At 43.2% G+C, this 20,958-nt stretch overlaps 1 protein-coding gene across 4 annotated transcripts in view; it reads left to right on the forward strand.

Moving 5' to 3' along the window:
- Window positions 1–4,147: 4,147 nt before the first annotated feature.
- Window positions 4,148–20,958, forward strand: part of afap1 (actin filament associated protein 1) — an 84,599-nt gene continuing 67,788 nt past the window's right edge. For all 4 annotated transcript variants that reach the window (XM_034557464.1, XM_034557467.1, XM_034557466.1 and 1 more), the window contains exon 1: window positions 4,148–4,410. In XM_034557464.1, the coding sequence (XP_034413355.1) occupies window positions 4,374–4,410 (37 nt within the window). In that variant the 5' untranslated portion in view covers window positions 4,148–4,373. The remainder of the gene's footprint in view (window positions 4,411–20,958) is intronic.

A 20,958-nucleotide genomic window follows, 5' to 3' on the forward strand; every position in this document is an offset into this window, starting at 1 on the left:
AATGCAGTATTAAGGCAATCATTATCAATATCCACATGAATATTAAAATCTCCTACAATAATAACCTTATCACTTTTAAGGACTAAACTTGATAGAAACTCTGAAAATTCAGATATAAATTCTGAATATGGACCTGGTGGCCGGTACAGTATAACAAATAGAATTGGCTGTAATGTTTTACAGGTTGGATGTGAAAGATTAAGAACAAGGCTTTCAAATGAGTTGTAGTTTAATTTAGGTTTAGGATTCATTAATAGGCTTGAGTCAAAAGAAAATGTACTGGTCTTTAAGAAACTAAATAGTCCCAAAATAATACAAAACCTGAATAGATAAAGTGGGTTTGAAAGTAACTAATTAAAACGTTACTTGTAAAAGTGCCTTGATACTCTACAGTGTTACGTACTGAGAAAAGTAACTTCACTATATGTCTACCTTTCCACCATTGGATAACCTCGCTTACGCCATCTGTAACTCTGCAGGCAGGAAGGACGCAATATCCTCTTTACATCTCTATACATTGTGTGCAGGTGGGTTATCCAGGAGACGTTTTGTACTCGTTGGTCACGTGACTCACGTGCGGGAGTCACATCTCTTTTTACACCTCAATAATTGGTTGTGTTGCCTTTCCCTAACTTCCTGTGAAGACAGACGTTTATTTTGAAAAGACACCATGCATGTGTTAAAGTTCAGAAGAATCTCCAGCTGCCTGGCGCTTGGAAGAAGAAGTCCCGAAGCCAGAGATATATAATAATCAGTATTTAATTTAACAAACAAGGTTCATCATCAGTACATACAAGGTCCGGCCCGGACGCGCTCACGTGATTCCGCTTCCACAGTCTATTGGCTGAGCGCTTCTCCTCGAGCCTCCTGACGTAGCCAACAGTTTCTGTGTGTCGCAACCCGCAAGAGACCCAATTCACGTCTCACAGCTGGTTTTAAACCGCAGTCCATTCGCTGAGCTACGCTCCCATTGGTTAGTGGAGGTATTCATGTAAATACCTTTCAGAGACACAGCATGCTGCTGACCAGAGAATAAGACATGAGGTTCACACCTGAAGGTTAGTTCCATTGGTTAGTGGAGGTATTCATGTAAATACCTTTCAGAGACACAGCATGCTGCTGACCAGAGAATAAGACATGAGGTTCACACCTGAAGGTTGGTTCCATTGGTTAGTGGAGGTATTCATGTAAATACCTTTCAGAGACACAGCATGCTGCTGACCAGAGAATAAGACATGAGGTTCACACCTGAAGGTTAGTTCCATTGGTTAGTGGAGGTATTCATGTAAATACCTTTCAGAGACATGCTACTGACCAGAGAATAAGACATGAGGTTCACACCTGAAGGTTGGTTCCATTGGTTAGTGGAGGTATTCATGTAAATACCTTTCAGAGACACAGCATGCTGCTGACCAGAGAATAAGACATGAGGTTCACACCTGAAGGTTAGTTCCATTGGTTAGTGGAGGTATTCATGTAAATACCTTTCAGAGACATGCTGCTGACCAGAGAATAAGACATGAGGTTCACACCTGAAGGTTAGTTCCATTGGTTAGTGGAGATATTCATGTAAATACCTTTCAGAGACACAGCATGCTGCTGACCAGAGAATAAGACGCAAGGTTTCCGGAACTTCAGAATAAAAGCTTCTTACGCCCAGAAACAGCTGTTTTTAACGATCTCTCCAGAGAAACCTACTGTCACCAGAACCAATACTTTATACTTGAGTCATCCTATTATTAGGACAACCATTAAACATCTTACAATCCACATTAGGTAATAATACAGTGATCATTCTTTATATGCTTTCTTAATACACATTCTTCAGAATATTCCTCAAAATATCCCTTATTAATTATCTTATCTTTATGTATATTTAACACATATACTCTTATTTATATGTGCAAGTATACATAAAATCCACTACAACTCAACACATGCAATGAGCATAACTGTATATATTGACACCCCGTCACTGAGACATGCAAAACCAACGCCAGAGGGGAAGGTATAGCGTCATGGGTTGAAGCTTAATGCCACTGAACAAGCTGTGTTTCTAAAGCTACAAGCTTGTTCATTTATCTACAGCCTAAACGTTGCTGTTTTGAAGCTGTACTGCCATCGTTCCCCTCTTCAAGGTGCCTGGCCACCCACCAGTGTTGAAGAGCTGTGTGTATGCAGGTGCTTCTTTAAATTTAAAGTAGATTTCTTTGCAGCTTGCACACTTATCCCCCAGGCACATAAGCTGCAACATACCACAGACAATGCATAATTAATACATTAATAGCTAAACAAGTCATAAACTAAAAATAATTGCATAGATTTACTACTGAGCACCACACACACACTGTCAGTTACAGGAACATTATGGTGATTATCCTTTAGGGAAATATACTACTAACAACCTCTCCCAGTGTGTGGTGAGCCGGTGCATTATTTCTTCTCTCCACACTTCATTCTCAGGTTCCTCACTGGAAAAGTGCAGAGAAGAGAAATGGAAAAAACCCGACATTGGTTACCCTCCAACCCCTCCCTTCCTCCTGGTGCCTATAATGGCAGATGGGATATTGAACTCAGACTGGTTCCTGCCCCTGGGGATGGGGATGGGGGGGGGGGGGGGGGGGGGGGGGGGGGGGGGGGGATCTGCAGCTTATAGTAATGGGGTGTAATTAGGAAAGCTAGCCTCTTGCTCTCTTTTATTGTTTCTTTCCTGCTCTCCTGTGTGTAGCAACGTGTGACTAAGCTGCTGAAGACCAATCTGATAGAGTTTTGAAGTTAAAGGGCTATAATACTGTAAACAGAAGGTTTACAGAATAGAAGCAAATCCTTTGCATTGACACACTTTTCTCCAGAGTGACATCCAGGGGGTGGCCATGTAAACTAATCTAAAATTACAAGCATGTAATAGTAAAGAGATGAATGGCCAAGGCCTGGTACAGTTACAATATCTCCAGCAACACCAATTAAGGTTCAATTCAATTACATTTATTTTGTATAACTCAAAATCACAAATTATCCTCAGAGGGCTTTACAATCTGTACACATACGACATCCTCGGTCGTAAGGAGGAAACCTTCAGGAGAGCAACAGAGACTGAAGTACAATATATGCCATGTGACCAGAATGAACAACATTCAATACATATGACAGAAATGATTCACATGATGAGAGCATTAGGAATGACAGCAACAGTGGATATCGTAAATATAATAATGCAGTAATGGGATTGTCAAAAATAATTGCACTCTTTTTGCAAAATTATAAAGTTCATAAAGTATATTTAGAAAAATGAGCATAAAGAATGGTGATGCAGACAGAGAGAAGGAAGGCAGGAGGCATAACAAGAGGAGGCTTTCATGTGCGCTCAGGTAAATCTCACTTCGAGATATGTGTGTTCATGTGCCATAGCTGGATATAGCAATTATATATATATATATATATATATATATATATATATATATATATATATATCCATCCATCCATCCATTTTCAATACCGCTTATCCTCATTAGGGTCGCGGGGCGCTGGAGCCTATCCCAGCTGACATAGGGCGAAGGCAGGGGACACCCTGGACAGGCCGCCAGTCCATCGAGGGCACATGTAGGGACATACAACCATTCACTCTCACACCTATATATATATATGTATATATATATATATATATATATATATATATATATATGTATATATATATATATATATATATATATATATATATATATATATATATGTATATATATCCAATAGCCCGTGATAATGGGAAACAAATCCATAATTCAGGCAAGGAATTGTTTTATTTCCGATGGTCTTTAAATGCTGCATAAGTATCCGTGCAGGCCGTTTGCGGGGGAGAGAGAGCGAGAGGGTTTGGGAGCCGTTTGGAGAATCAGAGGGGCGGAGGAAAGAAGAGGGAGGAAGGGGGAGGAAAGAAGAGGGAGGAAGGGGGAGGAAAGAAGAGGGAGGAAGGGGGAGGAAAGAAGAGGGAGGAAGGGGGAGGACGAGGGAGGAAGGGGGAGGAAGGGGGAGGACGAGGGAGGAAGGGGGAGGACGAGGGAGGAAGGCGGAGGAAGGGGGAGGACGAGGGAGGAAGGCGGAGGAAGGGGGAGGACGAGGGAGGAAGGCGGAGGAAGGGGGAGGACGAGGGAGGAAGGCGGAGGAAGGGCGAAGAGAAAGACCCGGAGAAAACTGGTGAAAGCAACAGAGAGGCGTTTCAGTGGTCGGCTCGCCAGAGAAGGAACCAGTGGAGGCTGAACGCGGAGGAACTAACGCTTTAGCCTTAAAGTCTCTCGGTGTGGATTGTACTGCTGCCGGGGAGCCACTGGGCACGCGCCCGCTGCTGTGTGCGTCGTCGGGCGGATGCGTTTGACTTCACCATGAGGAGCGACCCTCTTCTGTTCACATCCAACAGGGGTGAGTGGCTCCACCTGGGGCCGTTTAGTTTCATTCACAGGAGCCCTTCCGTGAGGTCACAGTGACGTCACTGCACTGTGTCTGTTGGCTTCACATCATAACTCCACTTGTCTGTCATCTGTCAGCGCTCACGAGCTGCTAGCATCGAGAGCTTGTAGCATCTGGATGAATCGATAACGGTCTGCCGGCGGTCCTTCATCTTGAGTTGTGGATGTTGTACTTGTGGCCTACTTGTGTTCTATAACTTCTATGCACTTCATTTATACAACGCGTTATTGTAAAATTGCTAGAGTTTATTTGATTGGATGTGAGTATCTGTCCCTCGCGCACGCAGAAGGATATCTATTTCAGGTGAAACTTTATGTACATGTTAGCCTTACCACGCGACTACCGTAAATAAGTGCCTTTCTTGGGTCATGGATGTGAAGAGCCGGTGGTGGAACCGTCTATGATCCATGTTGTTAACCCTAGTTATGAGAGGAGGGACAACGTCATCAGGGTTGTGGTCGTTGTCACGTGTCCATGTAGTGTGAACTCACACCAAACTCCTTTCAGTCCTCTGGAGAAGTGATGGTCATTATGCACAAATGCAGCGCTCCTAATGTGAAGGATGTCTGTGGTCTTCGGGGGTCCAGACCTGGACTTGGTTTTATGACTCCTGTGTAGCTCTTCGGTTGATCCATTGGAACCTTTGGGTCTAGTTGCGGTCGGTTCTGTTCAGTACATAAACCTGCAGGCCACATCAAAGGGCAGTCTGTTCTTTGTTAGATGGTAGTCAGAGTTCATCTTGAAATTGTCCTTCAAAACAACACAAATAGCATCTTTTGACTGAATGTATGTGTAGCCCCCCTCTCAGTTGCTGTTTTAGTCAGGGTCCTCCTACTTCCCCCTGTTTGCATGGGAGGTGCACTGAAAAAGGGTCTACTCAAATTCTCACTATAGCCTATTGTTGGTGTGGGCTCAACTCCCATGCATTTATATAAATATATATCCCGGGTTAAACTCCTTGTGTCCTTTATAAATATAGCAGGTTGCTAACCCTGGAATTCTATCAAGACACGGGATCAACACACATTAACATTTATTCCTATACAAAACAGCTTCCTCCCACAGTCCAAAGACATGCTGCAGGTTAATTGATCTCTAAATGTCCCATAGGTGTGAATGTGAGAGTGAATGGTTGTATGTCCCTACATGTGCCCTCGATGGACTGGCGGCCTGTCCAGGGTGTCCCCTGCCTTCGCCCTATGTCAGCTGGGATAGGCTCCAGCGCCCCGCGACCCTAATGAGGATATTGAAAATGGATGGATGGATGGATGGATGGATGGATGGATAACAGAAACACACACTCATCCCGGGCGTTAACAGTCTGTGCTAGGGTACCCTAGGCTGGCGCGCTTGTTGGAGCTCAGGTTAATCCTCCCCGTCTGCGGGGTCAGTACTCACGGTCCCCAAAGAGAGCGAGTGATGCAGTCCTACTAAAACCAGCTGGTCCCCTCTGGAAGCGCGATGACCCCCGGAACCTCCGTCCTGCCTCCCCTCTTCTCGCCGGCTACGTGGTCCTCAAGGAACCCCTCACGGGTTAACCGTCAGCTGGTCCGCCGCACTCCGACCGCGCTTTCAACCCGGCTCACTGTCCTCCGTGGATCTGCTCCTCGACGCCAATCCCAAACCCTCCGTTCACTCTTCTGCTAACACACCTGTTCCTCCACTCTTGAAATCATCACCCGAACTCTAGCTTCACCTCCCCTTTATCTTCACCCACCTCCCTCCTTCTGATTGGCTCCCCACCCTCTGGACACCTGAACCAGCCCAGAAAAGTCGGGACACAACAGACCTCATAACAAAACGCACCACCACACACATGTAATCAAATCAGCAGGGCGCTACATGTGTATTGTACAACAGAGACTGACCTTTACCTTCACTGACATCAAAGGGGCGCTTTCTATTCCCGGGGCTCAGCTTGACACACTCCCTTATGAATTATGAACAACTCACTTTAAAGCATGTAGCTGCTGCTAATATTAGTTTTCTGTACTTTGCTATAATTTCAGCTTTCTGACATAGCTCACCTTTATGACACTGAACTTAGTTTTTCTAGTTTTGTGACCTTAAAAACAAGTCTGGTTTTCATTAATTTATTGTTGTTAGACAACAGATCCAGATACATCAACAACACGTATTATGTTTCATGCTTTACTGAAACTTAAAATAAGGAATCAGTACACTCTGCTTTTTCTGACCTGTAAGATAGAACCATGGGGGCTCTATCCTGAACCCCATTGGCCTCCATTTGAAATGATACACACTCTTGACTTTCTAGACTTCATTCGAAGAGAAATGAGTCAGTCCAACCACCTTTTGGTTTTGCATTAGAGTTTGAGACTCACTTAAAAGCTGATTTAATTAAATTGATTAAAGCTCTTTTATTGTCCCTCATGAGGTCAAAGTCCACCCCTTAAATGGTTCTGGTATTAGATGTGAAAGTCAATGCATTGCATCAGATTTCCCAGTTCAACTGAAGCTGTCAGACATGACAAAGTCCGGGTCAACATGGGGTGAGTCTACACAGCACAGCCAGAGGTTTCCTCACATGATCCTGGACTCTCTAATGTGTCCTGCTTGTAGCAGTGAATGGCGTCCTACAATAACAGGACCTCCGCTAGCAGCTGCAGGGTATCAGGTGGCCCGGCAGCGCTTCTCCGCCCGGCTTTTGCTCAGCTTCTGACAGACACCTATTGTGTGTTGGGGTTGTAATCACATCTCAGTGGCACACCCACAAATGGCAGATCATGTGTTGGTTTGGCATCTGGACGAGGGTTTAACCAATGTGAGTTTATGACAACTAGTATACAGGAATGAAGTATAAGGTAAAGTTCATACAGCTTTATACCCGTTTTGGGCTCACAGTTTGGTACGGCAGATACTTTTCTTTTCATTTACTTTGAGCAGACAGCAGTGCAAATACAGACTAAATCCTCTTGCTGGGGATGGAGGGAGCACTTCTCTGGCAACTTTGGGAAACAATAAAAAAAACAAAAAACATTTGAAACGCATGTGTTTTTTGTGTTTGTACACGTTCCTATAGACCTCAGTAGTAATGACTTAATTGACCTCCTCATTGCATCAAATAAAGGACTCATCTCTGTACTTGTTTTGTTAGACCTGGATTGTGGAGGTCTGGATTGTGGTCCATGCCTACTACTAATTATTCACAATTTATGTCATATTCATTGAATGTGTAACTCTGTAATGCTGTTCATCTGGTCACATGACATCTATTCTTCTGTCCATCCGGGGAGAGGGATCCTCCTCTGTTGCTCTCCTGAAGGTTTTTTTCCCTGTGAAAGGTCATTTTTCCTGATCCGATGTGAGGTCAAAGGTCAGGGATGTCGTATGTGTACAGATTGTAAAGCCCTCTGAGGCTAATTTGTAATTTTGGGCTATACAAAATAAACTGAATTGAAAAATTTAAATCAGCTTATTCCGCTAAATGTTGCTAACGGTAAACAGCTAAAGGTTTCTGGGCGGAACTCATCCTTGTAAACTTTGGTTCCGCATTACTTGTATTTATCCACACACGGTGTATTCTGTGACCCCTGTACAGTGATGATGGGCAGACATGAACTCGTGGGGGAGTGTTTGATTTCCGTGAGGAGGGCCCAGTGTTAACATAATAAGTGGCGAACATGAGTGTATTGATCTGGCTGATGATACATTTATGACCATGTCCTCCCTTTCTATCGAAGCATTTTCACTGATCTGGATAAAACCCCTAAGAAGGCCGATGTATGTACCTGTCTATAGATCCTGTTTACAGCAGCCATGGTGACAATTGGTGTAATTGACTCTGCTTCTGAGGAGAGTCAAGGATCCCTTTCAGCAAGTCCTTGCTCAAGACCAGTTCAAGGTTCAAGATTCAAGATTTTTATTTGCCATTTGTGCCTGGATCAACAGTCCAGACACATTGGAACTCTTATGCAGGGCTCTCCGAGTCAACATTTCAGAAATAACATTATATTATAAGAAAGAAGAGAAAAATACAAGATATAAAAGAGAACACTGTACAGAAGTGGTGATGTATACAGAGGGGTGGTACTATGTAAAAGGACAAGAGAGGTGCTAGTATGTACAGTTTGGGGTACAGTTTTAAATTATATTGTTTTAAGTATTAAAATGGCACATATTGCACATAAGTGTAGTGTTGGGTTATTGAACATATTTCAGTGGATTTGTGTTGCCATCAGTCTGACTGTGGCTGGGAAGAAGAAGCGTGTTTTGTGGGTGATGATGCTGTCCGCTCTGCTGTGTCTCAGGTTGTACGAGCATTGTTTGTGTCTGAGCAGAGAGTGAGCTGGTGGAGTGAGTCTCTGATTATTACCTCTGCTCTTTTACGACAGCGCTGCACATACATATAGTCCATGGAAGGAAGTGTTGTTCCTGTGATCCTCTGCACAGTCTTTATGAGAGCCTTCCTCTCTGCCTGTGTGGTGTTACATACCAGACAGTGATGCCTGCGGTGAGGATGCTCTCTACCAGACCTCTGTAGGGTGAGAGGGCGACGGCTCAGACCGGCTTTCCTGAGCAGCCTGATGAAATAAAGCCTTTGCTGGGCTTTTTTCACAGTGGCTGTGGTGTTGAGAGTCCAGCTCAGGTCAGATGTGACCTGCAGTCCAATGAAGCAGCTGTCTGCCTCTCCACCTCAGTCCCTCAGATGATAAGAGGCTGTAGAGGGGGAGGATTCTTCCTGAATTATCCAGTATTATTTCTTTGGTCTTGTCCGTGTTGAGGATGAGGTCGTTCTCCTCACCATAGACAAGAGTGTTGTTTACGATGTTCCTGTACCCTGACTCGTCCCTCCCCCTTGATGAGCCCCAGGATGGTGGTGTAACCCGCGTATTTGATGAGGGTGGTGTTGTCCTGGGTGGAGACACAGTCGTGGGTGTACAGGGTGAAGAGTTTGGGGTGGAGGCAGCAGCCCTGTGGGGATCCTGTGCTGACTGAGCTCAGCAGACACCTGTCCTCCCATTCTCACCACCTGTGGTCTTTCTATCAGGAAGTCCAGGATCCAGTTGCAGGTGGGTGTTGGGACACCAAGGTCTGTCAGCTTCTCGATCGGTTTTCCCCGGTGGATTGTATTGAAGGCAGAACGTAGTCCAGGAAAAGCATCCTGGCATACTTTCTGCTGCTTTCCAGGTGTTGCAGAGTGTGGTGTAGAGCTATTGCTACCGTGTTCCACTGATCGTTTGGAGCGCTAGGCAAACTGGAGCGGGTCGACAGTGTCTGGGACCATGTGGTTGATATGTGTGAGAACTAGTTTCTCTAGGCACTTCATGGCGACTGGTGTGAGTGCCACTGGCCTGAAGTCATTTAGAGTGGGTGTGTCTGGTCTTTTGGGGACTGGTATGATGATGGAGGATTTGAAGATATGGGGGACTACAGCCTGTGATAGTGACAGGTTTAAGATCTCAGCATACACAACAGCTAGTTGTTCCCCACAGGCCTTCAGAACTTTGGGAGGAACTCCATCGGGTCCCACAGCCTTGTGGAGGTTCACCTTCTTCAAAGCCTTCAGGACCTGGGGCGCCATTTGTTTTTATTGCCATATATTATTACAGCTTTCCTCACGGAAACCCTGAGCTGACGGGCAATTAATTGGGGTGTGTATGATGTGGGCAGAATGGGTACATGGTGTCACCGTTTTGGCCCATTTGGTTTTGCTTGAGAGTCGGGGGTCGCTTTCCCTCTCCACCTTGCTCTGAAAATCCATTTGCCCCAACGATGATTGAAGTTTAAAAGCTTTCACGTGAGAGCCCCTCCCTTTTTTGGTGGTGGTGGGGAAGATAGATCCCAGAAGTAGAGGGGAGAGATGAGGAGAAATTAGTTTGTAATCTCTCCTTCCCTCTCTGCAAAGCCAGCCTGTCAGTAAGTTGCGGGAACAGAGACTTTAATTTTTGGGCTGGCTAATCATAGCCCTGCTGGCCTCCCTTTGTGTCAATATTCTTCTGGAAAAACACAGGGAGAAGGAGAGGGATCTATTCAGAAAACCCCTATGGATGCCAATAGGACAGTTTAATATGGCTGAAACACAACTGGCAACCGGCCTGTTGACTTAAGCATCATCATCATCATCACCTCAGCATTTACCTTTGGAATCCTGCCTCAAACTGTAAAACTAACAGTTGAAATAGTCTTGCTGGTTACCGTGGTAATTTGGGTCCATTAAGAGAGGATCATTTCTGATTTGCCTCACCGGGCGTCTTTAATAGGCTTATTGTTGTAATGGAATGACCCTGTTAGCTCGTTAGGGTGTCTGTTTGTCTTAGACAAAGCTTTTAGGATTACATGACCACAGCTGTATTGGTGGCACGCCATGACAGGGTGTGGTGCAGCGAGAGGGGGGGTTTACACAGCAAGAGGTCTCTGAGATTAAGCCAGCAGAGAGCAACAAAAAAGGGCTGAGGTCTGGATTTGTGAAAAACATAATACTTCTGTTTGTTTTGTGGTGTTCTGACTTTTCTGTCTTTTAGCCAAACATGCTTATGCTGCGTTCACACCTTAGGGCCCCTGAAATCCATTGTTTCCGACAGTTCATAGATTGGTTCAATCAGAAAGAGTGTGATGTTGCTCTGTAGTTTTGCTTCATTCAGTATATGATAACATAAGAGACAGAATTTCAGGGTCATAGTGATATTTTATGCTCATTTGGACAGTATCACTGAGATAAAGATGACCTAGTTCAGTGTCAAATATACCATTCAATGGAAAAAATATAATAATAATCTATATTAATGCAAAGAATAGAGAGATGTCGATAGTTATTTCTTGTATTTCAAATTCGCTCAATCACTCTCGCTCACTGGAGACAGTTTCTAACTTCCCTTTGCCTCAAGTAAACCTGAATGTAAACAGATAACACTCATTAACAACTACAGACAGACACATTCTGTAACTACCTGGACTTACAGGTAAACCTGAATGTAAACAGGTAACACTCATTAACAACTACAGACAGACACATTCTGTAACTACCTGGACTTACAGGTAAACCTGAATGTAAGCAGGTAACACTCATTAACAACTACAGACAGACACATTCTGTAACTACCTGGACTTACAGGTAAACCTGAATGTAAACAGGTAACACTCGTCAACAACTACAGACAGACACATTCTGTAACTACTTGGACTTACAGGTAAACCTGAATGTAAACAGGTAACACTCGTTAACAACTACAGACAGACACATTCTGTAACTACTTGGACTTACAGGTAAACCTGAATGTAAACAGGTAACACTCGTTAACAACTACAGACAGACACATTCTGTAACTACCTGGACTTACAGGTAAACCTGAATGTAAGCAGGTAACACTCGTTTACTACAGACAGACACATTCTGTAACTACCTGGACTTACAGGTAAACCTGAATGTAAACAGGTAACACTCGTTAACTACAGACAGACACATTCTGTAACTACCTGGACTTACAGGTAAACCTGAATGTAAGCAGGTAACACTCGTTAACAACTACAGACAGACACATTCTGTAACTACCTGGACTTACAGGTAAACCTGAATGTAAACAGGTAACACTCGTTAACAACTACAGACAGACACATTCTGTAACTACCTGGACTTACAGGTAAACCTGAATGTAAGCAGGTAACACTCGGTAACAACTACAGACAGACACATTCTGTAACTACCTGGACTTACAGGTAAACCTGAATGTAAGCAGGTAACACTCGTTAACTACAGACAGACACATTCTGTAACTACCTGGACTTACAGGTAAACCTGAATGTAAGCAGGTAACACTCGTTAACAACTACAGACAGACACATTCTGTAACTACCTGGACTTACAGGTAAACCTGAATGTAAACAGGTAACACTCGTTAACAACTATAGACAGACACATTCTGTAACTACCTGGACTTACAGGTAAACCTGAATGTAAACAGGTAACACTCGTTAACAACTACCGACAGACACATTCTGTAACTACCTGGACTTACAGGTAAACCTGAATGTAAGCAGGTAACACTTGTTAACTACAGACAGACACATTCAGTAACTACCTGGACTTACAGGTAAACCTGAATGTAAGCAGGTAACACTCGTCAACAACTACAGACAGACACATTCTGTAACTACCTGGACTTACAGGTAAACCTGAATGTAAGCAGGTAACACTCGTTAACAACTACAGACAGACACATTCTGTAACTACCTGGACTTACAGGTAAACCTGAATGTAAACAGGTAACACTCGTTAACAACTATAGACAGACACATTCTGTAACTACCTGGACTTACAGGTAAACCTGAATGTAAGCAGGTAACACTTGTTAACTACAGACAGACACATTCAGTAACTACCTGGACTTACAGGTAAACCTGAATGTAAGCAGGTAACACTCGTTAACAACTACCGACAGACACATTCTGTAACTACCTGGACTTACAGGTAAACCTGAATGTAAGCAGGTAACACTTGTTAACTACCGACAGACACATTCTGTAACTACCTGGACTTACAGGTAAACCTGAATGTAAACAGGTAACACTCGTTAACAACTACCGACAGACACATTCTGTAACTACCTGGACTTACAGGTAAACCTGAATGTAAACAGGTAACACTCGTTAACTGCTACCGACAGACACATTCTGTAACTACCTGGACTTACAGGTAAACCTGAATGTAAGCAGGTAACACTCGTTAACTACAGACAGACACATTCTGTAACTACCTGGACTTACAGGTAAACCTGAATGTAAGCAGGTAACACTCGTTAACAACTACAGACAGACACATTCTGTAACTACCTGGACTTACAGGTAAACCTGAATGTAAACAGGTAACACTCGTTAACAACTACAGACAGACACATTCTGTAACTACCTGGACTTACAGGTAAACCTGAATGTAAGCAGGTAACACTCGGTAACAACTACAGACAGACACATTCTGTAACTACCTGGACTTACAGGTAAACCTGAATGTAAGCAGGTAACACTCGTTAACTACAGACAGACACATTCTGTAACTACCTGGACTTACAGGTAAACCTGAATGTAAGCAGGTAACACTCGTTAACAACTACAGACAGACACATTCTGTAACTACCTGGACTTACAGGTAAACCTGAATGTAAGCAGGTAACACTCGTTAACAACTACAGACAGACACATTCTGTAACTACCTGGACTTACAGGTAAACCTGAATGTAAGCAGGTAACACTCGTTAACAACTACCGACAGACACATTCTGTAACTACCTGGACTTACAGGTAAACCTGAATGTAAGCAGGTAACACTCGTTAACAACTATAGACAGACACATTCTGTAACTACCTGGACTTACAGGTAAACCTGAATGTAAGCAGATAACGCTTGTTAACAACTACAGACAGACACATTCTGTAACTACCTGGACTTACAGGTAAACCTGAATGTAAGCAGGTAACACTTGTTAACTACAGACAGACACATTCTGTAACTACCTGGACTTACAGGTAAACCTGAATGTAAGCAGGTAACACTTGTTAACTACAGACAGACACATTCTGTAACTACCTGGACTTACAGGTAAACCTGAATGTAAGCAGATAACACTCGTTAACTGCTACCGACAGCCACATTCTGTAACTACCTGGACTTACAGGTAAACCTGAATGTAAGCAGGTAACACTTGTTAACTACCGACAGACACATTCTGTAACTACCTGGACTTACAGGTAAACCTGAATGTAAACAGGTAACACTCGTTAACAACTATAGACAGACACATTCTGTAACTACCTGGACTTACAGGTAAACCTGAATGTAAACAGGTAACACTCGTTAACAACTACCGACAGACACATTCTGTAACTACCTGGACTTACAGGTAAACCTGAATGTAAGCAGGTAACACTCGTTAACTACAGACAGACACATTCTGTAACTACCTGGACTTACAGGTAAACCTGAATGTAAGCAGGTAACACTCGTTAACAACTACCGACAGACACATTCTGTAACTACCTGGACTTACAGGTAAACCTGAATGTAAGCAGGTAACACTCGTTAACAACTATAGACAGACACATTCTGTAACTACCTGGACTTACAGGTAAACCTGAATGTAAGCAGATAACGCTTGTTAACAACTACAGACAGACACATTCTGTAACTACCTGGACTTACAGGTAAACCTGAATGTAAGCAGGTAACACTTGTTAACTACAGACAGACACATTCTGTAACTACCTGGACTTACAGGTAAACCTGAATGTAAGCAGGTAACACTTGTTAACTACAGACAGACACATTCTGTAACTACCTGGACTTACAGGTAAACCTGAATGTAAGCAGATAACACTCGTTAACTGCTACCGACAGCCACATTCTGTAACTACCTGGACTTACAGGACACTCCGTGCATCATTGACTTTGAGCTAAAATCCTGTCTGTCGTTGACGAGAGACATGACTTGGCAGAGTGAGAGCGTCAGCGCAGCAGCCTCCCCAAGGTCCTAGTGCCCGGGGATTATATTGTTAAGTATGATGATAGGCTATTGGATTGCAATTTGAAGGGCAAGAAAACATACAAACCTGAACGCACGCACATATGTAGCATGTTACAGTTCTATATAATGTGTCCATGTCAGAAACAATAGTTTAATTTAAAGCCAATAATGCCAATGCCCCCCTAAAATAGGCCTAACGATGCCCCTGATTTCCTTCATCTACCATGGAAGAAATAACCACTAGTTCAATTCAATTCAGTTTATTTTGTATAGCCCAATATCACAAATTACAAATTTGCCTCAGAGGGCTTTACAATCTGTACACATACGACATCCCTGTCCCAGGACCTCACATCGGATCAGGAAAAACTCCCCAAAAATAACCTTTGACAGGGAAAAAAGGGAAGAAACCTTCAGGAGAGCAACAGAGGAGGATCCCTCTCCCCGGATGGACAGATGAATAGATGTCATGTGTACAGAATGAACAGTGTTACAGAGTTACATAAACACATTACATGAATATGACAATGTATGAATGGAACTCCAATCCATGAAACAGAAGGAGGTAGAGAGGAGGCGCATCAGCAGGGCCAACGCGGGAGGCCGGTTCACCAGCATCAGACACCTCCAGGTCCAATGGACCCTATGAGACGTGAAGTCACAACTACTCCGGGGAGGAAGCAGAGTTAATAAGGTGCAATGGAGAGATGTAAATTCATCCATAAGGAGAGAGAGAAGAGGAGATAGGTGCTCAGTGTATCCTAAAACATCCCCCAGCAGCCTATAAGCCTATAGCAGCATATCAAGGGGCTGGACCAGGGCAAACCTGATTCAGCCCTAACTATAAGCACTATCAAACAGGAAAGTCTTAAGTCTATTCTTGAATGAGGTGACTGTGTCTGCCTCCCGGACTGAAAGTGGAAGCTGCTCCCATCCTACTTTTTAGGACTCTAGGAACCACAAGTAGCCCCGCATTTAGTGAGCGCAGCTCTCTAGTGGGGCAATATGGTACTACAAGCTCCTTAAGATATGATGGTGCATCACCAATCAAGGCTTTGTAGGTGAGGAGAAGAATTTTAAATGTGATTCTTCTTTTACAGGGAGCCAGTGCAGAGCAGCTAATACAGGAGTCATGTGATCTCTTTTGTTAGTTTTTGTGAGTACACGAGCTGCAGCATTCTGGATCAACTGGAGGGATTTAAGAGACTTATTGAAGCAGCCTGATAATAAGGTGTTGCAGTAATCTAGTCTGGAAGTAACAAACGCGTGAACCAGCTTTTTTGCATCTTTTTGAGACAAGATGTGCCTGATTTTTGAAATGTTACGTAGATGAAAAAATGCAGTCCTTGTGATTTGCTTAACGTGGGAGTTAAAGGACAAGTCTCGGTCAAAGATAACGCCTAGATTCTTTACAGTGGTGTTGGATGCCAGGGCAATGCCATCTACAGAAACCACATCACCAGATAATTGATCTCTGAGGTGTTCAGGGCCAGTAAAATAACTTCAGTTTTGTCTGAGTTTAACATCACGAAGTTGCAGGTCATCCATGTTTTTATGTCTTTAAGACATTCTTGAATTTTAGCGAGCTGGTTGGTCTCCTCTGGTTTGATCCATAGATATAATTGAGTATCGTCTGCATAGCAATGAAAGTTTATGCAGTGTTTCCTGATAATATTGCCCAAAGGAAGCATATATAAGGTAAATAAAATTGGTCCAAGCACAGAACCTTGTGGAACTCCGTGATTAACGTTGGTGGTCATTGAGGCTTCATCGTTTACAAATACAAATTGAGATCGATCTGATAAATAGGATTTAAACCAACTTAGTGCGGTACCTGAAATGCCAATCGACTGATCCAGTCTCTGTAATAGGATGTCATGATCAATGGTGTCGAACGCAGCACTAAGGTCTAATAATACCAGTACGGAGATGAGTCCTTTATCTGATGCAATTAGGAGGTCATTTGTAATTTTCACCAGTGCTGTCTCTGTGCTGTGGTGTTTTCTAAATCCTGACTGAAACTCCTCAAATAAACTATTCTGATGTAGGAAGTCACACAACTGATTTGCGACTACTTTCTCAAGGATCTTAGAGAGGAAGGGAAGGTTGGAGATCGGTCTGTAGTTAGCCAACACCTCTGGATTAAGACTGGGCTTTTTCAAGAGAGGTTTAATTACAGCTACTTTGAAGGAATGTGGTACATGGCCTGTTAACAAAGATACATTAACAATATCCAACAGAGAGGTGCTAATTAAAGGCAACACGTCTTTAAGCAGCCTCGTTGGGATGGGGTCTAAGAGACAGGTAGACGGTTTAGAAGTAGAAACCGTTGAGGACAATTGGTCTAGGTTAATGGGAGAAAAGCTATGCAAATATACACCAGGGCATACGGCCGTTTCCAAGGCCACTCCTCTTGATGACAGATCGGCAGTAGTTGAGGGCAAGAGATCATCAATCTTGCCTCTAATAGTTCAAATCTTTTCATTGAAGAAGTTCATGAAGTCATTACTACTGAGGTCTATAGGAATACACGGCTCCACAGAGCTGTGACTCTGTCAGCCTGGCTACAGTGCTAAAGAGAACCCTGGGGTTGTTCTTATTTTTCTCTATTACTGATGAGTAATAGGCTGCTCTGGCATTACGGAGGGCCTTTTTATATGTTTTAAGACTATCTCTCCAAACTAAGCGTGATTCTTCCAGATTGGTGGAACGCCATATACTTTCAAGCTTTCGTGAAGTTTGCTTTAGGTCGCGGGTCTGAGGGTTCTACCAGGGAGCAAACCTCCTTTGCCTCACTGTCTTTTTCTTCAGTGGGGCTATCGAGTCTAGTGTCATTCTCAGTGAGCCTGTAGCACTATCGACAAGATGATCAATCTGGGACGGACTAAAGTTAGCACAGGAGTCCTCCGTCACATTGAGACGTGGTATTGAATCAAATGCAGAAGGAATCACTTCTATAAATTTAACTACAGCACTGTCAGTTAGACATCTGGTGTAGAAACTTTTGACTAACGGTGTATACTCCGGGAGTATAAACTCAAAAGTTATGAGGTAATGGTCTGACAGAAGAGGGTTCTGATGGAAGACCTCCAAACGCTCAATGTCAATGCCATATGCAAGAACAGTAGTTCTGCTTTATACTTGTTGTGGACATCCCACAAACGTCGGAACATGAAACGCCCTGGTGTTTGGGTTCATAACATCACCCGTAGGCTCACACAGCTCGGTAAATTTCACCGACTCCGTCTCGATAGCTGCCGCTTCCAGCGCTACCAGAGCAGCAGCAGCCAGTTAGATTCACCAACGGCACGACGTCAGTGATGACGGGCGGAGCATCTCAACGCTGATTGGCTTTCGCAACTCAGCGTCTGGTGAATGAGGTGAATTTTTCACTTCACTCTATTCGCGCCCCGTCATTCACATAAAAAGTGTGACCTGTTGACAATCCAGAGAAGGGAATGCCCTCAAATTGTTCTGTTTGACTAATAGTCCAAAACATAAATGTTTTCAGGTAGTAATGACAACACCAAAGAAAGCAGAAAATCAAAATTCATGTATATTTATTTATTTTTTAATTGACTTAACGTACTTCGCAGATGGGAAACAAAGAAAAATGGAACAGAAGAGAAGGATTATGGCACAATGCTTTACAGGTGAAGTGTGTCGGGGGGCACAGATCAGTGCATCCAGTCTGTGATGATCCCAGTGTCCTGCTTGTATTTATGTCATGTCATCAGCGGACACATGGATCATCCCATGATAGCTTAGTAGGCTTGCAACCTCCATAACCTCTCTAATGAGAAAGTTCTGGACCGTGTGTCTCATTAGAGAGGTGCTCACACCCAGGCATCTTCCATTCTGAGAATCCATGTGTCCTCTATTTCCACCAGCAGACAGCTTCTCTCGTCCTCCCCTTTACCCATCTCCCTCTCCTTGTCCTGTGGTTTTTAGCCGAGCATCCTTCGCCAGGCTCCAACTCTATCTGTCTTTAGCTTGCTATTGCTCTCTCTAATATGGAGTGTAAACCTCGCCTGTCTCCATATTTAACCCCCTCTTCTCTTCTCTTCTCTTCTCTTCTCTTCTTTCTTTAGTTCAGGGTTTTTGCAGATGTGTATTTGCAGTCAGGGAAACATCTGTTTGTACGGTAAACCACCTGTACTGTCTGATAGCAATCAGCCCTGCTTTGTGATCTTCTCTTGGCATGTCTAATGTGAGAACACACACACCTCATAATTCCACAACTGAACAATGGGGAGAGAGCTGTCCACAACTTTCTCCTCCAAAGTCCAGGCTTCACTGAGCCTTCTGAAACATGTATGACTGTAATAATGCCGGACTTTCACAGCTCCTCCGCACTACAGACCAAAAGGATCCGTACAGAAGGCCATTTCATCTTATAGGAAGAGCTTATGTAGAATGTGAGACAAAAAAGTAATTATACAGTTTAAAGTCCTGAAAACGTTAATGAGGTGCAGCTCTCATCATTTGAGAAGCCTGAACTAGTGCATATTTATCAGTGAATATGTCCTTTAAACGACTGAGACGGTTGATTATAATAATTGTTGCTGATGGAATATCTGTGAATTGACTTTTTCAATTCTTTTTGCTATAGATTATTAAATACACTAACTAGTCAGGAGGTAGGGACTCTCAGCTGATCTTCATTAAGTTTAGGCGGAGCATTACTTAACAAAAGTACTTCATGCTATAGTGTTATATTTGTTGGTTTATCACCTGCAACCTTAGAAACACAGGACGTAGTTGGACCTGGACATCCTACTTCAGCTGGAACAGCAGGTGCTCCCAAACATGTGATAGAGACGACATGCTGATCCGTCTCTCCATGTGGATTTCAGATGATCTGTAGCTTAACTGTAACACATTGTGGCCTCTAATTATACTCCACCACCTGAACAGGCCACTTAGTCAGGTACTGTGTTTTGTTTGTATGGAAACCAGTGAGGACAATGTGTCGCCCCTCCCAAATTGACTTTATTATTGTATTATTATTTCTGTACAGGTTTTATGCTTATGGCAGTGTCGCTATTACAGCTAGTTATGCCTTATATTGTTAGCCGTTTAGAAAGGCCATTATTTGCAGTTGAGAAATGTTTTATATTGTAATTCAATCCCATGCATGCTGCTCAGAGTGATCTGTGTCCGGCTCTTCTGCTGACAGCACAGGGTCATGTGGAGATAATATAATACATACCCCTTTATATTCTTTAAAAAAAGATGGGGTTCAATAGTTTTTAGTTAGAACATTAATAGTTGCATCTCTACAGTATAATAGACCTTAATACGCAGTATAGAATCCTGCCCCCTGACTCCTAATGGGCCGGCCCCCTCCTCTCTACCTCCTTCTGTTTCATGGATTGGAGTTCCATTCATACATTGTCATATTCATGTAATGTGTTTATGTAACTCTGTAACTCTGTTCTTCTGGTCACATGACATCTATTCTTCTGTCCATCCGGGGAGAGGGATCCTCCTCTGTTGCTCTCCTGAAGGTTTCTTCCCTTTTTTCCCTGTCAAAGGTTATTTTTGGGGAGTTTTTCCTGATCCGATGTGAGGTCAAAGGTCAGGGATGTCGTATGTGTACAGATTGTAAAGCCCTCTGAGGATAATTTGTGATTTTGGGCTATACAAAATAAACTGAATTTATTGTTTTTAGAAAGGCAAAGTAATCAGCAGAAATGGGAATCAGCCGAGATCATTTAAATCCCTGTGCATCTCCAGTTATTCGGTACTGGGAACGTAGCAGTGCAGTGTTAATATATGTTAATATCATTACATTTCATTTAGCTGACACTTTTATCCAAAGTGACTTAAAATAAGTGAATTCAACCATGAGTACAAACTCATGGTTGAATTCACTTATTTATTAAATTTATTAAACTACAGTAATGCCACGAGTAAGTGCCACTGAAGTGTTAATCTGTTTTTATTCAAGGTTTAGTCGGAAAATATTTGTTTTAGTTTCCAGCTGAAGAAGTGGATACTTTCTGCTGTCCTGATGCCACTG

This window comes from Cyclopterus lumpus, chromosome 18 (assembly GCF_009769545.1).
Source record: "Cyclopterus lumpus isolate fCycLum1 chromosome 18, fCycLum1.pri, whole genome shotgun sequence".
In the NCBI taxonomy this organism is placed as follows: Eukaryota; Metazoa; Chordata; class Actinopteri; order Perciformes; family Cyclopteridae; genus Cyclopterus; species Cyclopterus lumpus.